The sequence below is a fragment of the Choloepus didactylus genome, chromosome 9 (assembly GCF_015220235.1).
Source record: "Choloepus didactylus isolate mChoDid1 chromosome 9, mChoDid1.pri, whole genome shotgun sequence".
In the NCBI taxonomy this organism is placed as follows: Eukaryota; Metazoa; Chordata; class Mammalia; order Pilosa; family Megalonychidae; genus Choloepus; species Choloepus didactylus.
Genome location: NC_051315.1, coordinates 125886157 through 125899636, shown reverse-complemented (window position 1 = coordinate 125899636; position 13480 = coordinate 125886157). Strand labels below are relative to the sequence as shown.

At 50.5% G+C, this 13480-nt stretch overlaps 1 protein-coding gene across 3 annotated transcripts in view; it reads left to right on the top strand.

Annotated features, from left to right (window-relative positions):
- NGEF (neuronal guanine nucleotide exchange factor) overlaps positions 1 to 13480 on the top strand; it is a 128101-nt gene that overhangs the window by 83309 nt on the left and 31312 nt on the right. The window contains exons 1-3 of one of the 3 annotated variants that reach the window (XM_037849584.1): positions 2039 to 2190; positions 2792 to 2934; positions 9166 to 9461. In XM_037849584.1, the coding sequence (XP_037705512.1) occupies positions 2084 to 2190; positions 2792 to 2934; positions 9166 to 9461 (546 nt within the window). In that variant the 5' untranslated portion in view covers positions 2039 to 2083. Of the gene's footprint in view, positions 1 to 2038; positions 2191 to 2791; positions 2935 to 3715; positions 3934 to 9165; positions 9462 to 13480 lie in introns of those variants that run through there. The other 2 variants (XM_037849583.1, XM_037849585.1) reach the window with 2 other exon arrangements.

Here is a 13480-nt window from a genome sequence, read left to right as displayed (position 1 = left end):
GCCTTACTCTACACAGCTGGCTACTGGCTGGCTACAGAAAGGATCCATTAAACCCAGCCAACTAACAGTAACTGAACCCCTCCCACCAGGAGTATTTGCATTCAAAAATGAGGAATTTGCTCATTTAAACAAATACCCCTGGGTGGAATGTTCAGGGGAAGAGTCTCCACTTTGCTCTGTATGCCCAGTCCCCTCTCCCAGTGATCTTTGAATGGTCAACTTCAAGAATTAGCCCTGGCTTGCAGTCACAGCTCTCTGTCACCCCAGCACCACCCAAGGGGAGTGGGCTGGCCTCCGGAAAAGACACGGGGAGCGTGCCAGTTGCCCTGCTGGGAGATTCCACGTCACAGCTGAGCAGAGAGCACTATCACGGAGGCGGGGAGTGGGTTTCTCGGCTCACGCCCCATCTTCAGGACCTTGCCCAAGCTTACACCTTTTGTCCCTGACCTCACCACTCCACTAGGCTCCCAGCACCCATTTTGGCTCACTTTCGGTATATCCCAAAGCGGGGTCAAACTGGATGACATGGAGGTCAGATTCCAAGAGTCAATGTGCCCTCATCCATTGTTGGTGGGAATGTAAAATGGTGCAGCCGCTGTGGAAGCCAGTTTGGTGGTTCCTCAGGAAGTTACAAAGAAATACATATGACCCAGCAATTCCACTCCTCAGTACACACCCAAAAGAACTGACAGCAGGGACTCAAGACAGATCTGTACACCAATACTCATCGCAGCGTTATTCACAATTGCCAAAAGATGGAAGCCACCCAACGGACAAACGGATAAACACATTGTGCTGTATACACAGGATGGAATATTATTTAGCCATAAAAAGTGAAGTGCTGGTACATGCTATAATATGAATGAAAGCTTGAAGACATGTCGCACGAAATAATCCAGACCCAAAAGGATAAATATTGTATGATTTCTCTTATATGAAATACTTAAAATGAGCAAATTCATAAAGACAGAAAGCAGACTAGTGGTGGGGGGAGGGGAAATGGGGAGTTACTGCTAAATGAGCATGAGTTTTGGTTTGAGATGATGAAAACAGTCTGGAAGTAGACAGGGGTGAAAATTACACGGTATTATTGATGTACTAATGTCAAAGAATTGTCCACTTAAAATGGTTTAAATGACTTTTATGTTATGCGTATTTCGTCACAACTAAAAATAAATAAATACTTTTTTAAAAAAACAGTCAGTGTGGCCGGGCAGCGAAACCCGGCGGAGGTTTCGGGGTGTTTATTTCTCCTCCTCTCAAGCCCCCAAACCCATCCTGGGCCCCTCTGGGTCTCCGGGGGCGCTCAAAACGGCTCGACCGCAGCCAGACTCGCCCAGAAAAGGCTTCGGCGCTGGTCCCCTCGCCATCGTCAGGGTCAGGAGTGTGCGGGGAGTGTCTTAGAGACCCCAGTGTCTGCTTCGGCCTTCCGCGAATCGAGGCACCTCCACCGGGACGCATTTCTCCGAGGCCGGTTCCGGGTGGTGGAGGAAGGGATCCCGGGGTCGGATCGCCGCAGGGGACTACGGCAGGTGCCCGGCGTGGGCAAGACGGAGGTTCGAGGGCGCGCCGAGGAGGGCCCACCCCGCCCGCACCCTTTCCAGGTCCGTCTTTGGAGTCCACGCGTGGGCCGGGCAGAACCGGGCGGTCCGGCTCGACCGCGAGGAGGGGGCGGGGCAGAGAAGGCGGGACTCGACCCGTCCGCCCCCTCCCAGCCTCACCACGGTGCCCCCAGGCTGGGAGCGGCCGGGGCGGGGAAAGGACGCGCCCGGCGAGAGGTCTCTGCGCGCGTTCGGCGCCCTCGGGCCCGGGTCGCGCGCCCCCGCCCCCGTCGCGCCCGGCCTCGCCCCCGTCGCGCGCGCCCCCAGCGCCTCCCCGTTGCCTCGGCAACCCCGGAGCCACCAGGCGCGCGCCCGCCCGCCCGCCAGCCCGCGGGAGCGCTCGGCAGCTGCGGCGGCAGCGGCAGCTCCGGCTTGAGCCGCGCGCGCTGCGACCCCGCTCGCTCCGGAGCCTCCCGTCGCCCCCGCCCGGCCCCGGGCCCCCCGCGCGGCCCCCGACCCCGGCGCAGCGCCCGGCCGCCCCCATGGAGCTGCTAGCCGCAGCCTTCAGCGCCGCCTGCGCCGTGGACCACGACAGCTCCACCTCGGAGAGCGACGCGCGCGACTCGGCGGCGGGACACCTGCCCGGCAGGTGAGCGCTGCGGCCGTTCCGCCCCCGCGCGCCCGCCCGCGACGCCCAGGCCCCCGGCCGAGCCCCTGGCACCCCCAGTCCCATCCCCGTCCCCCGTCGGGCCGCCCCCGGCTCCGGGGAAGGACGCGGGGCGCCCGGGTACCGGCCCCCGCGCCGGCCAGCCTCCCGCCCCTCGCCCTGGCGCCCCGCCAGGCGCCCCCTCTCCACGCCGCGTGGCCCCGGGAAGGTTGGATGCGGGGCTCCGAGGGGCCGGGGACCGTGTGGACCGCGAGAGTGCGGATGCGCCGCTCGGGATGGGCTCCCGGCCACGAGCGCCATCGGGGCGGCACCGCGGCGCCGCGGCGCGGGCAGGGTGCGCCAAGTTTCCGACGGCTGCTCGCGAGCTCCGAAAACATGAAGGTCTGGGCGGGCTGGGGTGGGAATGAATCACCAGGTCGCGCCCTGGTGCGGTGACAGAAAGGGCCTGTGGCGCCCGCCGGGCCGGGTGGGGCAGGGCCCTCCTGGCCAGCAGCCGCTGGTGCAGAAGCCGCTGGTCGGCGGGCCAAGGTGTATCGTTGCTTAAAAATAACCGGGTTCCCCGCCCCTCCTTCCTTCTCCGCAGCGGGTCGTCCTCCACCCCGGGCAATGGGGCCACGCCCGAGGAGTGCCCGGCGCTCGCCGACAGCCCCACCACGCTCACCGAGGCCCTGCAGATGATCCACCCCATTCCCGCCGACTCCTGGAGGAACCTCATCGAACAGATAGGTGAGTTCCCCGGCGGCGGCGGGGCGGCGTTGGGGAGACTCGGGGACCCCTTGCTCGTGGGGTGCCGCTGCCTTTTCTGTGCGCGAGTGTATCTGGACGTTTTTGACATATCTGGTTCTAAATGGTTCCAGAGCCGAAGCTGCCACATTTTAACGTCGCTGTGCAATTGCGCTTCGGCAAAGGGGTTTCCAGGCTGCCCCCTCCGGAGCGCTTCCCGGGGCAGGGCTTTCTGTCCCTTTGTCACCTTTGGGAGAAGGACAGGGTGAGGCGGGCCGCTGGGCCGTGCAGGAGGCACCGCCGGGGGGGCGGGGGTCTCGGGAAAACCTGGTCGCTCGGCCCGGCTGCGGGGAGTGCGGGGTTGCAGCTAGAGAGAGGGAAGTCCATGGAGGCGGGGGTGCTGAGGAGAGCCAGATGGAGCGGGCAGAGGTGGCCATGCGACTTTGAGCAGGGAAGGGAAGGGAGAGCAGAGAGGAAGGGAAGCCCCGGGGGCGTCTGCCTTGGGAAGGGGAGCGTGGCCGCCCCTGCCGCTCCAGAACTGGCAGGAAGATGTGGGTGCAGAGGAAATGCAGGCACAGCCTGCGCGGGTCCCGCTTGCACACCCCGCGGCTGCAGGGCTGCCAGTGCTGAAAGTGGATGGACGCTGCGTCCCAAGAGCTCCAGCACCTGCATTAAAAAAAAAAAAAAAAAAAAAAAAATTAGAAAAAAAATTACTAGCGAAACAAAGTAGTTTCCATCTGGTCACCAGCAGCACCAGAGAATGAAGAATATGGTTTCCATTTTTTTCTGAAAATGGTGCCGACCGCTTAGAAAATCTTTTAATTAAGATATATCCGAGCTGCAGACGGTCTCTTCGTTAAATGGAAATTCTAGGTTTGGAAATTTCATGGAGAATAACCAAATGCCATTTCCCAAACGCCAGGGCAGACGCAGGGTGTCTCCGGGGATTTGGAAGTGGAGTCCGCGTTTGCGAGGCTCTTCAGGCCGGCTACTCTTTGCCAGGTGATGTTTTTAAACTGAGCCCTGCGAGGGCCCCAGCCTCGTGCCATGCAGAGGGGCAGAAGTGCCTGCGCTGCCCGCGTGGTGGTGAGCTGACACCAGGAATTTTGTTCCCGGCCACCCCTCCTGCGCGTGGGACTGGGTGAGGTGGGGGCTTTGTTTGCTGGGGAAATGGAGAGGGGCCGATATGGAATTGATGTCACCGTTAGGAAATGGTTTTTTTGGAACAAAGTCTCTTGAAACCCCCTTCCCCCAACCCTGCTGCATTATCCTCTGTCCTTTTAGGACAGCCTCTGCCTTGGCAGACTTTGGAAAACTTGATCCTGTCTCTCTTGAAACAGGTCCTTGTTTGGTTAAGACCAGGGTCGTAAAATCTGCGGGGTGAGGGTGGAGGTGGAGGGGGGACAGGAGAGACCTGTGCCTCTTGCTGGGGTCTGTCCCCCGCCCGCGCCTGCCTTACCACTGCCTGGAGGCTTCTCTCCCGGAGGCCACTAGACCTGTTGAGTCAGGTGTTTAGTGGCATAAGCTTGAAGCTGGGACTCAGGGGTCCTCGGTTCCCTCACCTGCACATCTTGGGTTCTGACATTCCAGGTCCTTTCTCCCCTGCCCCTGCCAGTATCTCCTGTATAATGGGTGAATATACTGGTGGCCTATGTGTTTCTCTGGCTCAGCGGCTGGACCCATAGTAGGGGCTCAACAGTTGTGTTGAATGACAGCTCAGCGTTGTCCCTGCTTTCGGCTCATATCGAGCATCATGACTTGATATTTAACTCGAGATCTATACCAAGCAGATTCCTAGAGGAGCAGAGCTGCTTGTAGCTCTATGCATGAAGTGAATTTAGGAAAAGTCGACAGATCCTAAAGACTGGGGAATTAAATGGGGAGAAGTGGAATGAATATGTGGGCACTTTGGGGACCACCCTGTTGGATTTTGCAGTGGCGCCCATTGAAAGAGAGAATTATACCTGGATGGTAAATACCCGGTGTACAGTGGTTGGTATAAGTGGTTGTGGCCCCCAGTGGACTGTGGACCCTGAGAACGGGGACCTAGCTTATTGCTTTGTTTTGTTCTGTTTTTACATTTTGGTGCTATCATTGTTGTCTCTAGGAGCCCACACAAAGCTTGGCACATAGAAGGTGCTAACCAGATACTGTCCTGAGTGATTGTCCTGTCCTTTAGAAGTTTCTGTTTGGAGGATTTGAAGGGAAAAAACATTGTTGTCAGAAAATGAGGTTTTAAGTGACTCTGGAGGGTTTGGCAAGAGGAGCTGTGGGTCTACCCCCAGGCTGCAGACTGCACAGCCAGCCTGGCATAGATCGGTTTAACCAGGAGACCTGGGAATTGAGTCCTTAAGTTTCACACCGAGGTAATGCCAGGTGCAAGCATTAGGTTCTTCCTTTTACGGGTAAAGTTAATTTCCATATGAAGTTGTGCTTCCTGAATGTACAAAATGTAAAGAAAATGTGATATATTAACAGTACATTGTGTACAGAAATTTAATGAAATAACATATCATTCCCCAGATAAAGAAAGCTACCCTGTTCCTATTTTAATCTGAATTTTAAGGCAAATACAAATAAACAGACTGTAAAAAAATGTTACATAGTGTGCCAGACGACTGTTATCATAGTAACTCCAGGAAAATTGATGTTTAAATTTATGTTCTAAATACCACATAAAGAAGTGTGAAGTTTTGAGAAAATTCTTTACTTGTATTGAGAGTCTTTGGCTGCAATTAACAGACTGTCTGAAAAAAAAGTGACTCTAAACAATGGAGGCATTGTTTATCAGTTAGAGTCCGGAAGTAGAGAATTCTGGAGTTGAGTTGGTTCATTCAATTATGACCCACTTGCTTTCCTTCCTTCCCCTCTGCCATTCTCAGCATTTGGGCTTCATGTCACAAACAGGCTGCCACAACTCCAGACATCACACCCTCAAGCAGCCATGTGCGAAAGCAGGAAGGGTGACTTGTGTCTGCTGGGGCGGGACATCTTTCTGGGAAGCCATCAGAAGATGTCCCCTTTCTCTCCTTGGCCTGGTTGTGTGACTTGCCTAAATCCATCACTGGCAAGGAGAAGGGAACTATCATGATAGATTTTGACCAGTCGACATTCACCCACTTCCTTGAACACAGGGTGGGTCAGCACTCAAACCAAACCCTCTCCTGCCAGCTGGGAAGAAGTGGTGCAAAGGCACGGGGGTTAGGCAGCCAACGGTGTCTGCCACAGGGTGATTTCAGAAATATTTTCAACCCAACTACCCAGAGTGCTGATATTTTTTCCTCTTTTCAGCATATGTATCACAGTGAGATGTTCGATTTGCTGACTGTATCTTAGATAAGACATATTTTTAAAGCTTCAGAATATGCCAAGTTAGTTAGACACTTTTGTGAAGCTTGGAAGGTGCATTTTTAAAAGGTGTTCAGTTCAAGTCAACAAATATTTGACTACCTACTATGTGGGTGGTAGTGTGCTAAGCAAGGAAAAATAAATCAAGTCAGTTCACGGAAATCTGATTTCTTTAACAGTGGTAAACACAGTTGGGCCTGCAGGAGGATAACTCGTTTGATGTTGGCAACAGTAGTTAGATTGCATGTGTAGGCAGTTGGCATCCATGATTGAACCAGTTTATGTGGTGACGTTAGACCCGTCTTTATCGATCTTCAGCCTGGGTTGCACTTAACTTAGACTTTGTCTTTTTTAATTCCTTTGTCAAATTTGCTCCTTGTTGAACACTCATTCATTGCTGGTGGGAATGTAAAATGGTCCAGCTGCTTTGGAAGACAGTCTGGCGATTCCCCAGAAAGCTAAGTATAGAACTGCCATGAGACCCGGCAGTCCCACTCAAAAGAATCGAAAGCAGGGACTCGAACAGTTACTTGCACACTGATGTTCGTAGCAGCATTATTCACAAATGCCAGAAGATGGAAGCAACCCAAGTGTCCATCAACTGAGGAATGGATAAATAAAATGTAGCACACACATGCGATGGAGTGCCGCCCAGCCCTTGGGAGGAGTGGAGTCGTGGTGCATGCGACGGCCTGGGTGAACCGTGAGGCCACCATGTTGGATGGGCCGGACCAGACACGGAAGGACAACTATTGTGTGACCTCACTGATTTGAAACCATTGGAATGGGTGGACTCTCAGGGTCAGAATCTAGAGAGTGGGTGACCAGTGGACAGGGTGGGCCTGGGGAGTGGAAAGTGAAGGCTGGAAATGACAGGGCTCCTGTTTGGAGGGACAGAGGAGTTTTGATGATGGTGGCACAACATTGTGAACCCAATTGACAGCGCTGAGGTACACATCTGAGTATGACTGAGAGGAGAGGTGTTGGACTGTATATTTGGTAACAATACAAATTAAAAAAAAAAAAAAATCTGTGGAACTACAGTACACAAACGGTGCGCCCTAGGTGAAACCATGGGCTTTAATAGGACAGTTGTAAAAACGTGCTATCATCATTTGTAACAAATGATCCCCACCATTGCAGGGTGTCGGTGGTGGCGTGGGGTGTGGGAATCCTGTATTTTAGGCGTGCTTGTTCTATAGACCCACAGCTTCTCCAATTAAAAAAAAAAATAGCTGCTGCTTGTATTCTGCTGGGTTATCAACTTGTAAAAATAAAGGATCTTAATTTTTTGTAGAAATGCTATTCTTACCTTAGCATAAAGGTTTTATAATTTAGAGTTATGGAGCATAGGAGTCAAGTGATTTAATTCACGGGGTGGATTTATTAGGATGCTGTTTATGACTATAAATTATCCAGCCACATTTAGGATTTTGAAGGTAGTCTGTGTCTCTGTTTTTCTACTTTTTAGATCTATTTAACAGTCAGATGAAGGAATGGCATCTGATGCTTAGTATGCTGCCTTGCAAGACTACATGCTTTACAAGCAGAACTTTAATCTAAATGATTAGAAATGTCTGGCAAAAGCAGCATCTTTGGTTTATAAGTAAACCTATCTGGGGTTCCCAACAACTCTCCCAAGTTCCAGACCAGTGTGTCCACCTGTCCACTGGGCCTCTCCCCTGGGGTTTTGCTGGGGTGTACCTCACCCTCAGCAGGTCCAACACGGAGCCCACCAGTCCACCCAGGCCCAGGCAGACCCTCTGACGTGCCCCCAGACCCTGCGGCCAAGCTGGGCCAGCCGGTAGCAGCACCATCTTCCCCCTCACACCTCTCCCCTGCATCAAGGACTCTGCTTCCATTCAGGTCTCCATCATCGGGGTCTTGCCCCTTCCCCAAGCCCTCCCACTGTGCATCTGTGGTTCTCCTAAAACATCAGCCAGGGCATGCAGGTTTCCTTCCTGCCTGCAGGATAGACAGGCGAGACTCGGGGGTCTGACTCCCCTCTTCCCAGCCTCATTCCCGGTGGCACCCCCTCCACATCCAGCCCCACGTTCCCTGGCTCTGGGCTGTGTACCGCCTGCCCGGGGCCTGGAGCCAGCCTGCCTTGCCCGCCTCTACTCGGACGTGTCCCTGCCTTTCTCTGCAGTGACTCCAGGAGCTGCTCCAGGTACGAGCAGCCGAGCCCCCGGCCCCACACCAGGAGGTCTGAAATGTGGTGTTTCCTGAAGAGGTGCTCGATGTGTGCTGATTCATCTGTGCCCCCAAATCTCCTTTGAGACTTTAGAAGGCACCTAAAATTGGTTAAGGGAGTAAGTCTGAAACAGCAAAAGTAAAATAGGGATTTGTTCCCATTGGCATCATAAGGTTGATGTACTGAGTGTGAACTACTGGCTTTTTCTTCTATGTGAGATTTACAACTACTCCCATTCCACAAATGAATGTACTTGAGTTTTAATGTTAAAGTGTTTAAGGCTGGGGAAAGTATCCTGTTGGGATAGTGAAACATAATTGGGATATTTCCATCAACTTACCTGCTTTGGTTATTAACACATCAAGTGCTAGATTCTTGTTTGGCTAGGACATGTGGGAAAAACATTGTATTTGTGTGGTTGGATTTTGAATCCCTTTTGGGATTTCTTAATTCTCTGTTGGAAAAAACTTACACAGGCTGATCTTACCCCAGACATGGAGAGGGTGTCAGTTGAGGCTTCCTCTGTCTGGTGGTGCCTTTTGCCAAGAGGTGCGGGGGTCCAGCTTTCCTCGTGCGGACGTGGGCAGAGCGTTTGCCCTCCATAAGTGTACGGACGCCTGGACTGGGTGATTGGGGGTGATCTTCATCTGAAATCTTTTTCTCCTCTTGATTGCAACTCTACTTGATTTCAGGGCTCCTGTATCAGGAATATCGAGATAAATCAACTCTCCAAGAAATTGAAACCAGGAGGCAACAGGATGCGGAAATACAGGCAGGTGCTGACGGGTCCCCGGCCAGCGAGGAGGCTGCGGAGGAGGAGGAGGAAGAGGAGGAAGAGCGGGCAAGCCCACCCGAGAGGAAGGCTCTGCCCCAGATCTGCCTGCTCAGCAACCCCCACTCGAGGTTCAACCTCTGGCAGGATCTTCCTGAGATTCGGAGCAGTGGAGTGTTGGACATCCTGCAGCCCGAGGAGATCAAACTTCAGGAGGTAAGGGGCTGCCGGGGTGGGGCTGGGGGTCCCTCCAGGACATCCAGGGTTTGCCTGAACTGACGTTGGTGAGGTTTCCAGGGTAGCATCCTCAGCTAGTTCTCCAAATTCCTGGCAAGCAACCAAAAAACTGCCTGATTGCCTCCCAGGGTAACAGCCCCCACCTTGAAACTGCCGTTCGTTAGATAGTGAGATTGCATTTTTTCAACTCTTTGTTATGATAGTTGGGTGATTCTGTTGCACGGGTGAATGCTAGTGCACTGGGCGAGGTGCAGTTCATGCTGACCGTGGAATAATGCCAGTCATCTGTGATTTGCACATATCAGTTGTTGGGTTTTCCCTTGTGGTCGTAGCCCACAACTTGGCTATGGAGTCACTTGAACTTTGGAAGGGGGGGGGGGGCTCTAAAAAAATCTCTTGGCATGCCCCACCTCCTCCTGAAACGTGCAGAAATCCAGGCTGTGTCGTGTTTCTCATCCTTCATTTGGTGGTCCGGGGAGGCTTTAACTGACGGTCAGTTAGTCTGATGCACATCATTGAGTTGCTTGGTGCTTTGTTGCTAGCAGGAGGAGATGGTTACTTAATAAGCAACTGTAACAAACAAGTAGCTGAGTAGTGTTCACTTTAGTTGAGCAAAGATTATTTGGGGTAGAGGGAAAATTTGTGGTATGCAAATGGTCAGTGATAATAAGGAGAGAGAAATCTTTGCAATATGTGTTAATTGTGCAATTTAAAAAGAAGTTACCGAGAAAAAAAAAATAAAGAGCTTTTGGCTTGTTTTTTGAAGCATTCGGTCAGTCCAAATATCACCACCCATTCTCACCCACACTCCCCCACACACTCACATGCATTGCAGTTGTGACTTCAAATGTCCTACCCTTTAGCCCCTGTATTCCTGCACTAGCTTCTGTAGAAACATTTGCTCTGACTGTTTATTTTGAAGGCCCAGCAGTGAACTGAGCTTGTAACTTAGTTAATGACCAAGACCGATGCTAGTAGCTGGTTTTCCCGTGGCTACTAGAGAAGCCCCGATGTGACTGGATTGTTAAAGGGTCACCAGGGCTCCCCTATTATTGCCAAGCCAATCTGGAAAAAATATTTTTCAACTTTGACATCCCTGGTAATTCAGGATCAGTGATTTGTAAATGGCTGCATCAAGAATTTTTTTTATGGAACTTCTGATGTAAATAACATCTAGCCATCAGTTCCTGACGCGGCTTGGCCCAGCTTCCCACTGCAGTACTCGTGAGGAAACAAAGGAGCCCTCACACCCTGCTGGAAATGAAGACGCACAGTCTGGAGCTATCTCCAGGAGGCAGACGGAGCTGGACTCAGAAAAGCTCACCAGGTGTTGCCCACAGTGATTGACCACGTGGAAGGTGCTGGAAGGCATTGGGAAATCCTTGGCAGTTGGCTGCCACACCCCCTCCGAGACCCAGGGGCGCCACTGGCCACAGACCAGACCATCATCATGGAAAAGGAACCTTACAGTACATTTAGTGTCTGACTTCATTCACTCAAAATCACCACCATGGAGCCTCTTTTAAGTCCTCAGAACCAGGAAAAGAGACCAGTATCTGGAAGACACAGCAGGAGCGTGTGCTGGGGAAAGTATATGCTGTAGGTTCTAGAAGAAATTTTCAGAAAGTGGATTATTACCCTCATTAGAACATGAGAAGGTAAACCATGAACAGGAGCAAAAAGCTGTAAGGAGACAGTAGGATGAAATGAAAAGAAAAAGTGTGAACGGGGGTGTTAGAGATATGGAAGGATTGTAGAGAAGCTGAACATCCAGTATCAGAACTAAAAATCCACAATGGACTAGTAAAAGGCAGAATTTCAAATCAGTAACCCGGCAAGGCAAATCTGAGAAGCTCTCCACAGAAGCGAGGAAAAGGATGAAGATGCAAACAGCTTAAAAGAGTGTACAGATAAGGGAGATGAAGGAAGAGATCAATTTACAGATAATCGAGTCCCTGAAGGATAGACTTGAAGTAAAGCAAGAGAGACAAAAGAGGACCGGCCTGCAGAAGAGCCTTTGTAGACATATTGAAAGGGCCGACAGACAGACAGACACCAAAATACCAGCTAAGTCATGCAAGGACCAGGATGGGGGAGGAGGGTTGAATGCTTTTTCGTTTTTTTACCATAGGAAGTAAAGATTTTAAATACTTTGGCAAACTTAGAGATGAATCCTAGAACTTAAAACATGGTATAAACCTTTTAAAACATAAGTGAAGCTACCAGCTGAGAAAGAAGGACCCATGCAATAAAAGATAGAAAAGCAAACAGTAAGGAAGCACACACACACAAAATAGCATAAAATAAGATAGTCGAGTTAATAGCAAGCGTATTGGTTATTGCAAAAAATAGAAATTGCTTAAATTCTTCCAATAAAAGACAGAAACTGTCCAATTGATTTAAAAACCCCAAACCACAATGTAATCAGAGTAGAATTCAGAACAAGAAAAATTACCAAAGGGAGCAGAAAGCTATTTTGTATTTCAACTGTATCCTTTATATTGATACAGCAACCACTTTCATTTCTCAACATTTTTATATTAAATAAGTAACTCATGAATACATTCTCATGGGGAAAAAAAAAAAAGCAAACAATGTAAATGTGTCCCAGCCTCTCCTTGGAGCAGGGGCCTCTGTGGCCTCTGTTTGAAGTTCTGTTTTCCCTCTCCTGGAAAGGCACAGCCACAATGTTCCATATAATTTGGGAGTTGTGCCGGTTTGATACTGTTATGGACCCCAGAAGAGCCATGATCTTTTAATCCAATCTTGTTGGGTGGAACCTTTTGATTGAGTGTTTCCATAGAGATGTGACTCACTTCCAACTGTGGGTGAGACTTTTGATTAAATTATTTCCACTGAGGTGTGACCCTGCGCATTCTGGGTGGGTCTTAATTAGATCACTGGTGTCCTTTAAGAGAGCTCACAGAGACAAGGAGCTCAGAGAAGCTGAGAGAGACATTTGGGAGTGAAGCTAAGATATGCAGTCCAGAGTTTGCCCTGGGAGAAGAAGCAAAGATGCACAGGAGCTAAGAGATGAAGCCCAGAGTTTGCCCCGGAGAAGCTAAGAGAGAATCCCCAGTCGCTTAGAGAGACACACCCTAGGAGAACTAAGCAGAGAGCTGAGAGAAGCTAAGAGAGACTGAAGCCCAGAGACATTTTGGAGAAAGCCATTTTGAAACACAACCCAGGAGCAAAGGACCAGCAGATACCAGTCATGTGCCTTCCCAGCTGACAGAGGTGTTCCACACGCCATTGGCCTTTCTTCAGTGAAGGTATCCTCTTGTTGATGCCTTAGTTTGGACATTTTTATGGCCTTAGAACTGTAAATTTGTAACCAAATAAATCACCTTTATACAAATCAGTGTATTTCTGGTATTTGCACAACAGCAGCTTTAGCAAACAGGAACAGCAGTTTAGATACTGTAAGTGCAGGATCATTATAGATTTTTTATAATGTTTTCCTCAGTATTTTACACTCATTTTTGCATTAACAGTTTACCACCAGTTTGTCTTTGGTTTTGTTTTTGGCAACTTACCTTTCCTGGGCTTTTCAGCACTTTTAGTCTAGTTTTCATAAAAACAGCTAATTCCCTTTGCACTGAACATTCGTTGGTTTTTATTATTAAATTATGTAATTGCATAACAAATACAACAGGCACAAATAGGTTTAAGGACAAATACAACTGACTGTAAGACAGGCTCACATGCGTCCTGCAGAGAAGCCTCCTGCCCTGTGCAGGTGTGTCCTCAGCTCAGGTTTGCAGGGAAGCAGAGAGCACTGTTGGATTCAACAAGTAGGCTGTGTGCAGGATGGTTCGGAGAGCTACTGAGTGCAGACATCTTTGTGCTCACGGGAAACACAGCTGTAGGATAGATGTCTGCATGTGGAACTGCTGGTCAAAAGCGAAATGCATTTAAACGGCGATGGATATTGCCGAATTGCCATTCAAAAAGGCCATTCAAATTTTACGTTACTACCCGCCCTGTATCAAACTACT